Genomic DNA, 15,660 nt, shown 5'->3' on the forward strand with positions numbered 1-15,660 from the left:
AAATGTGAGTGTGACGCGGGGACGTGTGTGTGTAAATGTAAGTGTGACACAGGGACGTGTTTGTGTAAATGTAAGTGTGACACAGGACTGTATGTTTGTGTAATGTCGAGTGTGACACAGGGACGTGTGTGTGAAATAGAGTGTGACACAGGGACGTGTGTGTAAATTGAGGTTGACAACGGGACGTGTGTGTAAAATGTGAGTGTGACACAGGGACAGTGTGTGTAAATGTGAGTGTGACACAGGGACGTGTTTGTGTAAATGTGAGTGTGAACACAGGATGTGTGTGTGTCTAATTGTAACTGTGACACAGGGAGTGTGTATGTAAATGTGAGTGCTGACACAGGACGTGTGCTGGTATATGTGAGTGTGACACAGGGACTTGATGTGTGTAATTGGTGAGTGTGACACAGGGACGTGTCGTTAAATGTGAGTGTGACACAGGGACGTGGAGGATGTGTGGTAATGTGAGTGTGACACAGGACGTGTGTGTATATGTGAGTGTGGACACAGGGACTTGTGTGTGTAATTTGATGTGTGACACAGGACTTTGTCTGTGTGAAAATGTGAGTGTGACACATGGGACGTGTCTGTGTAAATGTGAGGCTGACTCGGGGAGTGTTATGTGTGTAATGTAAGTGTACACCGGGAGGACGTGTTTGTGTAAATGTAAGTGTGAAAACCAGGCGACTGTGTGTGTTGTAAATGTTGATGTGACACAGGGATGTGTGGTGGTAAATGTGAGTGTGACACAGGGACGTGTTTGTGTAAATGTGAGTGTGACACAGGGACGTATACATGAATGTGTGTAAATGTGAGTGTGACACAGGGACATGTCTGTGTTAAATGTGAGCTGTGACACAGGGACGTGTGTGTGTAAATGGAAGGTGTGACACGGCTGTGTGTGTAAATGTGAGTGTGACACAGGACGCTAGTGTGTGTACAATGTGAGTGGTGCACACAGGGACGTGTGTGTGTAAATGTGAGTGTGACACAGGACGTGTGTGTGTAAATGTGAGTGTGACACAGGGACGGTGTGTGTAATGTGAGTGTGACACGGACGTTGTGCTGTGTAAATTGCAAGTGTTGACACAGCGGAGTGTGTGTGTAATTGTGAGTTGACACAGGGACGTGTGGTGTGTAACATGTGAGTGTGACACAGGGACGTGCTGTGTGTAAATGCTGAGTGTGACACAGGGACGTGTGTAGTGTAAATTGAGGTGTGACACAGGGACTGTGGTTGTAAAATGCAAGTTGTGCACCAGGGACGGTGTGTGTAATTGTGAGTGATGACAACAGGACGTAGTAAGATGTGTGTGTATTGTGAGTGTGACACAGGGCACGGTCTGTGTCGTGTTTCTGTAATGTGAGTGCTGACACGAGGGACGTGTGTGGGTAAATGCAGGTGTGACACAGGACGTGTGTGTGTAATTGTGAGTGTGACACAGCGACGTGTGCTGTTGTAAATGTGGAGTGTGACACAGCGGACGTGTGTGTGTAAATTGTGAGTGTGACACAGGGACCGATGTGTGCTGTAAATGTGAGTGTGACACAAGGGACGTGTTGTGTGTGTAAGATGAGTGTGACACAGGGACGTATGTGTGTAATTTGAGTGTGACACATGGGACGTAGTGAGTGGTAATGTGTGAGTGTGACCACAGGGACGTGTGTGTGAAATGTGAGATGTGACACCAGGACGTCGTGTAGTGTAAATGGCAGTGTGACACAGGACGAGTGTGTGTAATTGTGTGAGTGTGACACAGGGACGTGTGTGTGTAAATGTGAGTTCGACAGGACGTCATGTGTTAATGTGAGTGATGACACAGGGACGTGGTATAAAGTGTGTAATTGTGTGAGTGTGACACATGGACGTTGTGTGTAAATGTGGTTGGACACAGCGGACGTGTGTGTGTAAATGTGAGTGTACACAGGGACGTGTTGTGTGTAAATGTGAGTGTGACACAGGGACGTGTGTTGTGTGTAAATGTGAGTGTGACACAGGACGTGTGCTGTGTAATTGTGAGTGTGACACAGGGACGTGTGTGTGTTAATGTAAGTGTGACACAGGGACTTGTTTGTGTAAATGTGAGTGTGACACGGGGACGTGTGTGTGTAAATGTGAGTGTGACGTGTGTATAATTGTGAGTGTGACACAGGGACGTGTGTGTGTAAATGTGAGTGTGACACAGGGAGGTGTGTGTGTTAATTTGAGTGTGACGTGTGTGTAATTGTGAGTGTGACACGTGTGTGTAATTGTGAGTGTGACACAGGGACGTGTGTGTGTAAATGTGAGTGTGACACAGGGACGTGTGTGTGTAAATGCAAGTGTGACACAGGGACGTGTGTGTGTAATTGTGAGTGTGACACAGGGACGTGTGTGTGTAAATGTGAGTGTGACACAGGGACGTGTGTGTGTAAATGTGAGTGTGACACAGGGACGTGTGTGTGTAAATGTGAGTGTGACACAGGGACGTGTGTGTGTAAATGCAAGTGTGACACAGGGACGTGTGTGTGTAATTGTGAGTGTGACACAGGGACGTGTGTGTGTAATTGTGAGTGTGACACAGGGACGTGTGTGTGTAAATGTGAGTGTGACACAGGGACGTGTGTGTGTAAATGCAAGTGTGACACAGGGACGTGTGTGTGTAATTGTGAGTGTGACACAGGGACGTGTGTGTGTAAATGTGAGTGTGACACAGGGACGTGTGTGTGTAAATGTGAGTGTGACACAGGGACGTGTGTGTGTAATTGTGAGTGTGACACAGGGACGTGTGTGTAAATGTGAGTGTGACACAGGGACGTGTGTGTGTAAATGTGAGTGTGACACAGGGACGTGTGTGTGTAAATGTGAGTGTGACACAGGGACGTGTGTGTGTAAATGTGAGTGTGACACAGGGACGTGTGTGTGTAATTGTGAGTGTGACACAGGGACGTGTGTGTGTTAATGTAAGTGTGACACAGGGACTTGTTTGTGTAAATGTGAGTGTGACACGGGGACGTGTGTGTGTAAATGTGAGTGTGACGTGTGTATAATTGTGAGTGTGACACAGGGACGTGTGTGTGTAAATGTGAGTGTGACACAGGGAGGTGTGTGTGTTAATTTGAGTGTGACGTGTGTGTAATTGTGAGTGTGACACGTGTGTGTAATTGTGAGTGTGACACAGGGACGTGTGTGTGTAAATGTGAGTGTGACGTGTGTGTAATTGTGAGTGTGAGACAGTACAACTCCCCGCTTGTGGCTTTGTGTAACGAAATCATTTGAGGGGAGAGGCTGCTGCCGGCACAGATGCTGCTGTTACCATGGAGATGCAGCAGCCAATGAGGTGTGAGGGATGCAGATGGTGCTGGGATGCTGAGGAAAGATGGTGGGAGGGAGGCTGTGGCTCATTCATCCTTTCAGTTGGGGAGTCAGAGCGTCAGTGAGAGACTAAGCCGAGCCCTCCCTGCCCCCCACCCCAGCCTGCCGTATCCCTCCTGCCGCCCAACAAGAGCTGCCAGTCGGGTGTCTGATCATGTGACACTGGGGCCCTCCTGCCGCTGCTGCTGCTGCTGTGGATCAGCCTGAATGAGCCGAAATCCCAGGGACTAAGTCCTGCGCACTATCCCCCCGCAGACCCCGACCCGCAGCCACAGCCCGACCCCATCATGGCCTGCAGGAGGTGCTACCTGTGAGTATCTCTCATACTAGAATTAGTGGGGGGCTCTTCCCAGGCAAGATGTGACTACAACTCCCAGCATACCCCAACAGCTCAGGGTTATATACAGTCATACTCATTAGGCAGCTCTTTCAGTCTCATTAGTACTTGTTTAATTCATTAATTGTGTCCCATTTGGTGGCTGAGAAGGGGCATCACCTGGGGGGGGGGGGTTATTTATTCTTCTGGATGTACCTGCGCCATTGCTTGGGAAATACAGCCCAGGTGCAGCTTCTGTCCCATAAAGGGTTAATATTTCATCTTTGCACCAGAATATCACACAGGCCTTATATTTATATTTATCTCATACAGTCCCCTGATTGGCTGCGGCCGGGGGCATTACATTCAGTGCCATGAGGAGGGGAGGGCATATAATAATCCAGCCTGGCGGGATTCTCATGCCCCAAATCCTATTAGAGAGCAGAGTGTTTATTCCAGTGCGTAAGGTGCAGCCATTTTGTGTTGTTGTTGTGCTGGGGGGGGGCACTGGGGGATGAGGTTGTGTCTGTCTATGGGGAGAGGTAGTTGTTGAACAGGGGCCCATGTCTGCTAAATCATGTTCTGAATAACAGACTGGGTAAATATTGGCTGCTGTTGCTGTGTGCAGGGGATGCTGGGATTTGTAGTCCAACAAGGAAGTGGATTTCTGATCCTTCATACGCGTCTGGAACCTGCAATAACCTTGTACTGACCCTTCAATAATGACTGAATCTGACTGATCTCAGTGCAATTGCCCCGGGCGGGGGTATAATCTGGGATTTTATATCAGAAGGATCCAGAGGAAACCTGGGGGTGATCCCTAATGTTCCCCTTAGACTCAGGGAAACTCATTCTTAGACCCTTGTACAGTGGGGTCGGCCCCTTCCTTTCAATCAATGGATTAGGGGGGCAGCTGGTTACTGTATAGCGGGGGGCACTGTAAGGGCAATATTGTATCTGTCCCTCTGTAATTACCCTTGAGGGGGGCTGGAACACAAGTCTCCCCCCAGGAATGTGCTTTTTATTGCCAACACAGGTGACTAGAAATCCCAGCATGCTCCCTTCTGCCAGTTCCACACGGGCTTCTGGGAGATGTAGTTCTGCTGCATGTAAAGTAAATGCCAATCATGTTGAATCTACAGCTGTTTGGGGTTGTTTCTATGGAGAATCCGGGTCAATAACACCAGACAGTAGATAGTAATCTTGGAGATGATTGGCCTGTTTGGTTCACAAAGGGTTAATAACGAGATCTGTTGCTAAATCTGGTTATTTCCCATTTGTTAAGACATTGAGGGGCCCCATGAGTCACATGACTGATTCTGTATGTGGGTAACTTGTTAGTAGCCCAGTGCTGACGTATTGGGGTCCCAGCGCTGGACACATAGGAAGCCCACACTTTATTGCTGAACTTGCAGTCTCTGCCCTTTTGTCCTTCTCATGTGCAACTAGATTTGTGCCGCTGGAGACGGGGAGGCTCAGCCACAAGTTTTACCATGGGGGCCACAGACACTCAAGGAGCCACAATACATGTGGGGCATCACCAGGAGACCTGGAGGTTATTATAAAAAATTAGTGATTCATTGTCATTTTTACTTCCCCTTTAAAATAGTCACAGCTTCTTCTCTAAAGGTGACTGTCTCCTTTAAGCAGAAATGCCATGATTCTAGCAAGAGGAAAATCTTGCCCCACCCACTTTTCTATTCCCCGCCTCCCCCAAGGGCAAGAAAAAAACACTGGCAATTTAATGTATTATGTGTCACAGCTGAGGGACGTGCAGGATATTAAAGGTACAGCACATCACTTATATAAATCCAAACTCTTCCCAATATCCATTCATTCCTCATTCTCTTCTCTGCACTGCTGCCTCTGACTCCTGATACAACTTCCCAATATCCATTCATTCCTCATTCTCACTGGGTTTATAGTTCTGTGTAACTGTCATTAGGGATGTAGCGAACCGCCGATAATGTGTTCGCGAACGCCGTTCGCGAACACCGGCAAAAAATGCGAACAGTTCGCGAACAGTTCGCGAACTTCGAACATCCGAAAATCGTTCGATTCGAACGATCGAAGGATTTTAATCGTTCGATCGAACGATTTTCGTTCGAATCGAACGAAAATCGTTCGATTTTAGCGACCGAATGGTCGAATGGTCGAACGATTTTGACGCGAACGCCTATTGGCGAACGTCGCGGACGCGAACAGCCGATGTTCGCGCGAACAAGTTCGCCGCAGAACAGTCCGCGACATCCCTAACTGTCATTGTGTCTGTCCCTTTCTCTGCACTGCTGCCTCTGACTCCTGATACAACTTCCCAATATCCATTCATTCCTCATTCTCACTGGGTTTATAGTTCTGTGTAACTGTCATTGTGTCTGTCCCTTTCTCTGCACTGCTGCTTCTGACTCCTGATACAACTTCCCAATATCCATTCATTCCTCATTCTCACTGGGTTTATAGTTCTGTGTAACTGTCATTGTGTCTGTCCCTTTCTCTGCACTGCTGCTTCTGACTCCTGATACAACTTCCCAATATCCATTCATTCCTCATTCTCACTGGGTTTATAGTCCTGTGTAACTGTCATTGTGTCTGTCCCTTTCTCTTCTCTGCACTGCTGCCTCTGACTCCTGATACAACTTCCAATATCCATTCATTCCTCATTCTCACTGGGTTATAGTTCTGTGTAACTGTCATTGTGTCTGTCCCTTTCTCTTCTCTGCACTGCTGCCTCTGACTCCTGATACAACTTCCCAATATCCATTCATTCCTCATTCTCACTGGGTTTATAGTTCTGTGTAACTGTCATTGTGTCTGTCCCTTTCTCTGCACTGCTGCTTCTGACTCCTGATACAACTTCCCAATATCCATTCATTCCTCATTCTCACTGGGTTTATAGTTCTGTGTAACTGTCATTGTGTCTGTCCCTTTCTCTGCACTGCTGCCTCTGACTCCTGATACAACTCCCAATATCCATTCATTCCTCATTCTCACTGGGTTTATAGTTCTGTGTAACTGTCATTGTGTCTGTCCCTTTCTCTGCACTGCTGCCTCTGACTCCTGATACAACTTCCCAATATCCATTCATTCCTCATTCTCACTGGGTTTATAGTTCTGTGTAACTGTCATTGTGTCTGTCCCTTTCTCTGCACTGCTGCTTCTGACTCCTGATACAACTTCCCAATATCCATTCATTCCTCATTCTCACTGGGTTTATAGTTCTGTGTAACTGTCATTGTGTCTGTCCCTTTCTCTTCTCTGCACTGCTGCTTCTGACTCCTGATACAACTTCCCAATATCCATTCATTCCTCATTCTCACTGGGTTTATAGTTCTGTGTAACTGTCATTGTGTCTGTCCCTTTCTCTTCTCTGCACTGCTGCTTCTGACTCCTGATACAACTTCCCAATATCCATTCATTCCTCATTCTCACTGGGTTTATAGTTCTGTGTAACTGTCATTGTGTCTGTCCCTTTCTCTGCACTGCTGCTTCTGACTCCTGATACAACTTCCCAATATCCATTCATTCCTCATTCTCACTGGGTTTATAGTTCTGTGTAACTGTCATTGTGTCTGTCCTTTCTCTTCTCTGCACTGCTGCCTCTGACTCCTGATACAACTTCCCATATCCATTCATTCCTCATTCTCACTGGGTTTATAGTTCTGTGTAACTGGTCATTGTGTCTGTCCTTTCCTTTCTCTGCACTGCTGCCTCTGACTCCTGATACAACTTCCCAATATCCATTCATTCCTCATTCTCACTGGGTTATAGTTCTGTGTAACTGTCATTGTGTCTGTCCCTTTCTCTGCACTGCTGCTTCTGACTCCTGATACAACTTCCCAATATCCATTCATTCCTCATTCTCACTGGGTTTATAGTTCTGTGTAACTGTCATTGTGTCTGTCCCTTTCTCTGCACTGCTGCCTCTGACTCCTGATACAACTTCCCAATATCCATTCATTCCTCATTCTCACTGGGTTTATAGTTCTGTGTAACTGTCATTGTGTCTGTCCCTTTCTCTGCACTGCTGCCTCTGACTCCTGATACAATTCCCAATATCCATTCATTCCTCCATTCTCACTGGGTTTATAGTTCTGTGTAACTGTCATTGTGTCTGTCCCTTTCTCTTCTCTGCACTGCTGCTTCTGACTCCTGATACAACTTCCCAATATCCATTCATTCCTCATTCTCACTGGGTTTATAGTTCTGTGTAACTGTCATTGTGTCTGTCCCTTTCTCTGCACTGCTGCTTCTGACTCCTGATACAACTTCCCAATATCCATTCATTCCTCATTCTCACTGGGTTTATAGTTCTGTGTAACTGTCATTGTGTCTGTCCCTTTCTCTGCACTGCTGCCTCTGACTCCTGATACAACTTCCCAATATCCATTCATTCCTCATTCTCACTGGGTTTATAGTTCTGTGTAACTGTCATTGTGTCTGTCCCTTTCTCTGCACTGCTGCCTCTGACTCCTGATAACAACTTCCCAATATCCATTCATTCCTCATTCTCACTGGGTTTATAGTTCTGTGTAACTGTCCATTGTGTCTGTCCCTTTCTCTTCTCTGCACTGCTGCTTCTGACTCCTGATACAACTTCCCAATATCCATTCATTCCTCATTCTCACTGGGTTTATAGTTCTGTGTAACTGTCATTGTGTCTGTCCCTTTCTCCTGCACTGCTGCCTCTGACTTCCTGATACACTTCCCAATATCCATTCATTCCTCATTCTCACTGGTTTATAGTTCTGTGTAACTGTCATTGTGTCTGTCCCTTTCTCTCTGCACTGCTGCCTCTGACTCCTGATACAACTTCCCAATATCCATTCATTCCTCATTCTCACTTGGGTTTATAGTTCTGTGTAACTGTCATTGTGTCTGTCCCTTTCTCTTCCTGCACTGCTGCTTCTGACTCCTGATACAACTTCCCAATATCCATTCATTCCTCATCTCACTGGGTTTATAGTTCTGTGTAACTGTCATTGTGTCTGTCCCTTTCTTCTCTGCACTGCTGCTTCTGACTCCTGATACAACTTCCCCAATATCCATTCATTCCTCATTCTCACTGGGTTTATAGTTCTGGTGTAACTGTCATTGTGTCTGTCCCTTTCTCTTCTCTGCACTGCTGCTTCTGACTCCTGATACAACTTCCCAACTATCCATTCATTCTCATTCTCACTGGGTTTATAGTTCTGTGTAACTGCATTGCTTGTCTGTCCCTTTCTCTTCTCTGCACTGCTGCTTTCTGACTCCTGATACAACTTCCCAATATCCATTCATTCCTCATTCTCACTGGGTTTATAGTTCTGTGTAACTGTCATTGTGTCTGTCCCTTCTTTCTCTGCACTGCTGCTCTGACTCCTGATACAACTTTCCCAATATCCATTCATTCCTCATTCTCACTGGGTTTATAGTTCTGTGTAACTGTCATTGTGTCTGTCCCTTTCTCTTCTCCTGACTGCTGCCTCTGACTCCTGATACAACTTCCCAATATCCATTCATTCCTCATTCTCACTGGGTTTATAGTTCTGTGTAACTGTCATTGTGTCTGTCCCTTTCTCTCTCTGCACTGCTGCCTCTGACTCCTGATACAACTTCCCAATATCCATTCATTCCTCATTCTCACTGGGTTTATAGTTCTGTGTAACTGTCATTGTGTCTGTCCCTTTCTCTGCACTGCTGCCTTCTGACTCCTGATACAACTTCCCAATATCCATTCATTCCTCATTCTCACTGGGTTTATAGTTCTGTGTAACTGTCATTGTGTCTGTCCCTTTCTCTCTGCACTGCTGCCTCTGACTCCTGATACAACTTCCCAATATCCATTCATTCCTCATTCTCACTGGGTTTATAGTTCTGTGTAACTGTCATTGTGTCTGTCCCTTTCTCTGCACTGCTGCCTCTGACTCCTGATACAACTTCCCAATATCCATTCATTCCTCATTCTCACTGGGTTTATAGTTCTGTGTAACTGTCATTGTGTCTGTCCTTTCTCTTCTCTGCACTGCTGCTTCTGACTCCTGATACAACTTCCCAATATCCATTCATTCCTCATTCTCACTGGGTTTATAGTTCCTGTGTAACTGTCATTGTGTCTGTCCCTTTCTCTGCACTGCTGCCTTCTGACTCCTGATACAACTTCCCAATATCCATTCATTCCTCATTCCACTGGGTTTATAGTTCTGTGTAACTGTCATTGTGTCTGTCCCTTTCTCTTCTCTGCACTGCTGCTCTGAACTCCTGAATACAACTTCCCAATATCCATTCATTCCTCATCTCCCTGGGTTTATAGTTCTGTGTAACTGTCATTGTGTCTGTCCCTTTCTCTTCTCTGCACTGCTGCTTCTGACTCCTGATACAACTTCCAATATCCATTCATTCCTCATTCTCACTGGGTTTATAGTTCTGTGTAACTGTCATTGTGTCTGTCCCTTTCTCTCTCTGCACTGCTGCTTCTGACTCCTGATACAACTTCCCAATATCCATTCATTCCTCATTCTCACTGGGTTTATAGTTCTGTGTAACTGTCATTGTGTCTGTCCCTTTCTCTGCACTGCTGCCTCTGACTCCTGATAAACTTCCCAATATCCATTCATTCCTCATTCTGTTACTTTATGTCCATTTGTGCACCTTTGACTCTTCAGACAGTTTAGCAGAAGACAGGTCTCCTCCAGGTCTGTTAATCAGCTTTCAGGAGTCTGAACCAGCATTATCCCTGATACATGATACATGGTGTATGTGTATGAATGTGTAAGTGTGAGTGTTCGTGTGTTGCTGGTAGAAATCCCCAGTAGTATCAGCTATTCTGTGCCTGGGGCATTTGCTTTGCTCTCTGACGGAGTTGCCATGTGACAGTTGTGCTGAGTTAGTTTGTTGCTCCACTGATTTAACTGCAGTGACCTTGGGCCCCCGAGCAGATATGATTTCCCATTGTACATAGAATCCCATTTCCTGGTAATGTCCTGGTATTGTAAAGTTTTTCCCTTATGATTTCGAATGGGGGTGCAAGTCATTTGAGACTGGACCCAGAAATATTTGTTGAATTTCATTTCATGGATGTCAAGAGTAATATTGACCCCTCTGGGGGACAGGGGCCACAGAATGTAAGTGAGAAAAACAAACACCTTAATGATCAGAAATAAGGAAACAACTTTCTGCTCGGCTTCATTTCATTTTCTGCAGTGATCTTACTGGTATTTCTGAGGTTAATGCGGTGCTCTGAATTCATTTTCTGCCGTGATCTTACTGGTATTTCTCTGGTTAATGCAGTGCTCTGACTCCATTTTCTGCAGTGATCTTACTGGTATTTCTGAGGTTAATGCAGTGCTCTGACTCCATTTTCTGCAGTGATCTTACTGGTATTTCTCTGGTTAATGCAGTGCTCTGACTCCATTTTCTGCAGTGATCTTACTGGTATTTCTGAGGTTAATGCAGTGCTTTGAATCAATATTCTGCAGTGATCTTCCTGGTATTTCTGGGCTTAACACAATGTTCCAAATCCATATTGTGCAGTGATCTTACTGGCATGTCTGGGGTTCATGCAGTGCTCTGAATGCATATTGTTGCAGTGATCTCACTGGCATGCCTGGGTTATTATGGCTCATGGAGTACATGAAGTACCAAGGGATGTGTATAAAGAAAACTTGCATTTTCAGTGCCTCACGATACACAAAACATTTCTGGTGCCCTGAGTTTTGCATTTGCTGCATATTATGTTGTAATGAAGCTGCGCACAAACAAATTGCTTTGCTACAAACTGTACTTTTCCTTTAATTAGAGACTTCCCAGAGCTTTTCTTCTGAGCTGCTCGTTAATGGAGTTCGTTGTGATGTTTTCATATCCTTCTAAACTCCCAAACACAAAGCCGAAGTCCCAGCTGCTCAGATCAGAGAACAACAACTAATTAGTTCTAACTTTAGAAAGAATTCCCAGTAAGAAGAGCCAATCGGCACCTGCTCTGCGGTTCTGCATTCCCATTGGGCCAGGAGAGGTACATTGAGGATCCATCAGGAACAATAGTGATGATGCCGAGATGCATTTAATGAGGAACATTCCCTATAATTAGCCTGGGGCAACATGAGTGGCTCTGATCCGGGACAGATGTGCCGATGTGCGCGGCGAATTCTCTCAGGGCCCCAGATTCCCACAGATGCCTTTACTTTCCTAAGAAAGGGCCCCTGAATGGCCCAAATATTGAAGGGGAAGTTGAAACTCTTGTTATTACCAGGAGACAGAAGGAAACTGTTGCTAGCCAACAAGAAAAACAATATTGAATATATGTACAATTGAACTGCGCCTTTATCTTCTTCTTCTGAGATGTTGGGAAGGTAGGCCTAACGTCATCATCTCCTTCTCTTTCTGAGATGGTCAGGTTGGGACAGTGCAATTAACTTCATCTTCTCCTCTTTAGCAGAGGTCAGGAATCCAGGAAACTGTAGAATAGGAATTTAGGGAACCCAGGAACACAAGACAGGAATTCCTATAATCGAGCATCAAACCCGTGACCTGGAAGTCCTTTTATTTTCAAAGTTTGCACCAGGCATATGACATCATCACCCCGGCGTCGGCTCACATGGTTCATGGGCGCCGCCATCTTGGATAGGACGCTGCCAGAGACAGAAGCGCCAACGGGTGCTCCTGACAATCTTCTCCTCCTTAGATAGTCCTGACAATTTCCTCCTCCTTTATCATCTCCTCCTCTTTCAGAGATGGTCAGGTTGAGACAGTGCGTTTAACTTTATCTTCTCCTTCTCTTTCTGAGGTGGTCAGGTTGGGATGGTACGTCTAACTTTATATTCTCCTCAATAAATAGTCAGGTTGGGAAGGGTGATGTTGTGATGGCTGATTCAGTTAATGCCTTTAAGAATGGCTTGGATGATTTTTTGGACAGACATAATATCCAAGGCTATTGTGATACTAAACTCTATAGTTAGTATAGGTATGGGTATATAGAATTTTAATTAAAAGTAGGGAGGGGTGTGTGTATGGATGATGGGTTTTCATTTGGAGGGGTTGAACTTGATGGACTTTGTCTTTTTTCAACCCAATTTAACTATGTAACTATGTAACTATGTAAGGTAGGTCTAACTCCATCTTCTCCTCCTTTTTCTGAGATGGTCAGGTTGGTATGTCTAACTTTATATTCTTCTCCTTAGACAATCAGGTTGGGATGTACGTCTAACTTCATCTCCTCCTCCTCTTTCTGAGATAGTCAGGTTGGGATGTACATCTAACTTCATCTTCTCCTCCTCTTTCTGAGATGGTCAGGTTGGGACGCACATCTAACTTCATCTTCTCCTCCTCTTTCTGAGATGGTCAGGTTGGGACGCACGTCTAACTTCATCTTCTCCTCCTCTTTTGGAGATGGTCAGGTTGGGATGTACGTCTAACTTCAGCTCCTCCTCCTCTTTCTGAGATGGTCAGGTTGGGACCTACGTCTAACTTCATCTTCTCCTCCTCTTTCTGAGATAGTTAGGTTGGGAAGGTAGGCCTGGAGAGAGGGTACAGTACACACCAGTATAAATAATTCCTTTTTTTTATAAAGGGGAAATTACCCACTAACAGTTTTAGATGTTTTTTGTGCACAGCTTCCCAATATCCATTCATCCACTTTCTCAGTGGATCATTGCAGTTCACTTGTAGCAATACTAAAGTGTTTTGTTAGTCAGCTGACTTCTGCTACATTGTTTTGGAAATCCAAACCAAAGAGCCACAAAGATACTGCATTGATACAAGTGTCACTTACAGGGTTCTCCATTGAGTGTCAGCAGGTGAAGGTGCAGATCAGGGTAAATAACCAGAGGGTGGGAGAACCTTTGTACCTTTAGTAATTCTCTGGGGTCTCTGCGTGGGCCATGACTTTCCAAATCATTATTTATGGCGTTGAAGTTGCCATTGAAACCCTGATGATTCCCTGTTTGCTGACGGCACAATTATGGGATATAATAAGATCCGTACAGAGAGGACTTCTTCCCCCGGGGCTGCTAAATGGCAGATGAGGTTCATGCAACTGGGCCACGTAAATTACAATGGGATTGGTGCAATAAATTGGTCCTTGTAAAGCTTTTTGTTAATTCAGAAGGAATATAAATAATAGAATGTTCAGCAGTTCCTGCTCTCGACTCAGCAACATCTCCAGGGTATAAATAGAGGCTGCTGAGGGGTCTGTGCCCTCTCTCTATAAATATGGCACAGTTATGGCTGACAGGGCACAATAATAAAAAAGTCAGGTTGATCGGTACCAAAGAGCAGACCCCCCAGTCAGGGAAGAGATGGAACACAAGGGGCCACATTATTTATGAATAAGGGACGGTGGAATTGACTCTTGTGCTCAGTGCATTCTGGGAGCTTAATAGGAATCTGGGATTCAAGGTCAGTGGGGAGAATCTCCAGGGAACATTCTGAGAAACAAAGATTCTTCCCTCAGATAAAGGGAAAGAGGTTTCACCTCCAGGTGGGTTTTAATCTCTGCTCCCAAAAATCTCCTGTATCCGGTACTGTGACTGCACTGGAGTCCTCATACTCATGATCATACACAAGGCTGAACCATCAGGATAATGACCTGTCAGTCACATCAGTACAGCAAAGGGATAATGAGCATTGCCTTAACCTCAGACATGACAGGAAGATCACTTCAGAAATAGGATAATATATAGGAGCAATATTTAACTGTTACCAGCAGAACATGGGAGTGCGAGTTCTATGGGTCAGTACTGTTAGTACAGGGGGTGAGGGCACTGTTACTAGAAGTACATGGGAGTTCTATGGGTCAGTACTGTTAGTACACGGGGGTGAGGGCACTGTTACTAGAAGTACATGGGAGTTCTATGGGTCAGTACTGTTAGTACATGGGGGTGAGGGTACTGTTACTAGAAGTACATGAGAGTTCTATGGGTCAGTACTGTTAGTACATGGGGTGAGGGCACTGTTACTAGAAGTACATGGGAGTTCTATGGGTCAGTACTGTTAGTACATGGGGTGAGGGCACTGTTACTAGAAGTACATGAGAGTTCTATGGGTCAGTACTGTTAGTACATGGGGTGAGGGCACTGTTACTAGAAGTACATGAGAGTTCTATGGGTCAGTACTGTTAGTACATGGGGTGAGGGCACTGTTACTAGAAGTACATGAGAGTTCTATGGGTCAGTACTGTTAGTACACAGGGGTGAGGGCACTGTTACTAGAAGTAGGAGCAGCTCAGCACAGTTAGTAGATGGGGTTCCTGTGATTGTTGTTATATAGGACCAATAGGGTGGCCCCTGTTATGCAGAGGGGTAGAGCAGTAGAAGCAGACGCACTAATAATAATAATAATAATAATATCATATATAAGGGGTGGGGTAGCAGTTGTGGGACTGAGCCTGGCAGGTTAGTCTGTGTGGCTGCTGTGTGAGTATTGTGGCTAATAGTGGTGCCCAGCAGATAATCAGCAGTTTATTTGCATTCACTGTTGGGATTAATGCTTTCATCAGGAATATATTGTTAAATATATATTAAGCGCATTGTGCCTCCTGCAGAAGGGGATAATTATAGTATTTTCCGGAGAGAGAGGTAATGGATTATTGCTGTTTTCCCCGCACATCTGGAGACATGGAAGTTACAATAAAAGACAATCCCACTGCTCTCCCTGTGAATGCGACTGAATCGAGCCGCAACCACCACCGCAACCGCCACCGCTGCCTCATTAACATCTGCATGAAAGGGGAAATTAAACCTCACCATGAGCCCAATAATCCCTCTCATTCCCCTCATTCTCCCACCCCTCTACCTGCCCAATAACACAACCAACCAGAACCAACCGGCTCACTGTTCTGATCCACTTCTCATTACTGCGACTGACTGGTTCCGAGCACAGTCTATTCCCTAATGTCACTTTATTGGCCCCAATGTAGGTAAGTAGGTAGGTAGGTGTGTGTTTATTAGGGACTTTACTCATTAACATGTCAGTGGTTTTGTTTGCTCAGCCTATGCTTTGTTGTGCATAAGGGGAG

At 45.4% G+C, this 15,660-nt stretch overlaps 1 protein-coding gene across 7 annotated transcripts in view; it reads left to right on the forward strand.

The window, feature by feature from the left end:
• The window catches only part of LOC108704046 (IQ motif and SEC7 domain-containing protein 1), a 184,971-nt gene that overhangs the window by 92,976 nt on the left and 76,335 nt on the right, over window positions 1-15,660 (forward strand). Inside the window, exon 1 of one of the 7 annotated variants that reach the window (XM_041591013.1) lies at window positions 3,391-3,668. The exons of the other annotated variants lie outside the window; for them this stretch is intronic. Coding sequence (XP_041446947.1) covers window positions 3,646-3,668 — 23 coding nt within the window. The 5' untranslated portion in view covers window positions 3,391-3,645. Of the gene's footprint in view, window positions 1-3,390; window positions 3,669-15,660 lie in introns of those variants that run through there. 7 annotated transcript variants of the gene reach the window in all.

This window comes from Xenopus laevis, chromosome 4L (genome assembly GCF_017654675.1).
Source record: "Xenopus laevis strain J_2021 chromosome 4L, Xenopus_laevis_v10.1, whole genome shotgun sequence".
Classification (NCBI taxonomy): domain Eukaryota; kingdom Metazoa; phylum Chordata; class Amphibia; order Anura; family Pipidae; genus Xenopus; species Xenopus laevis.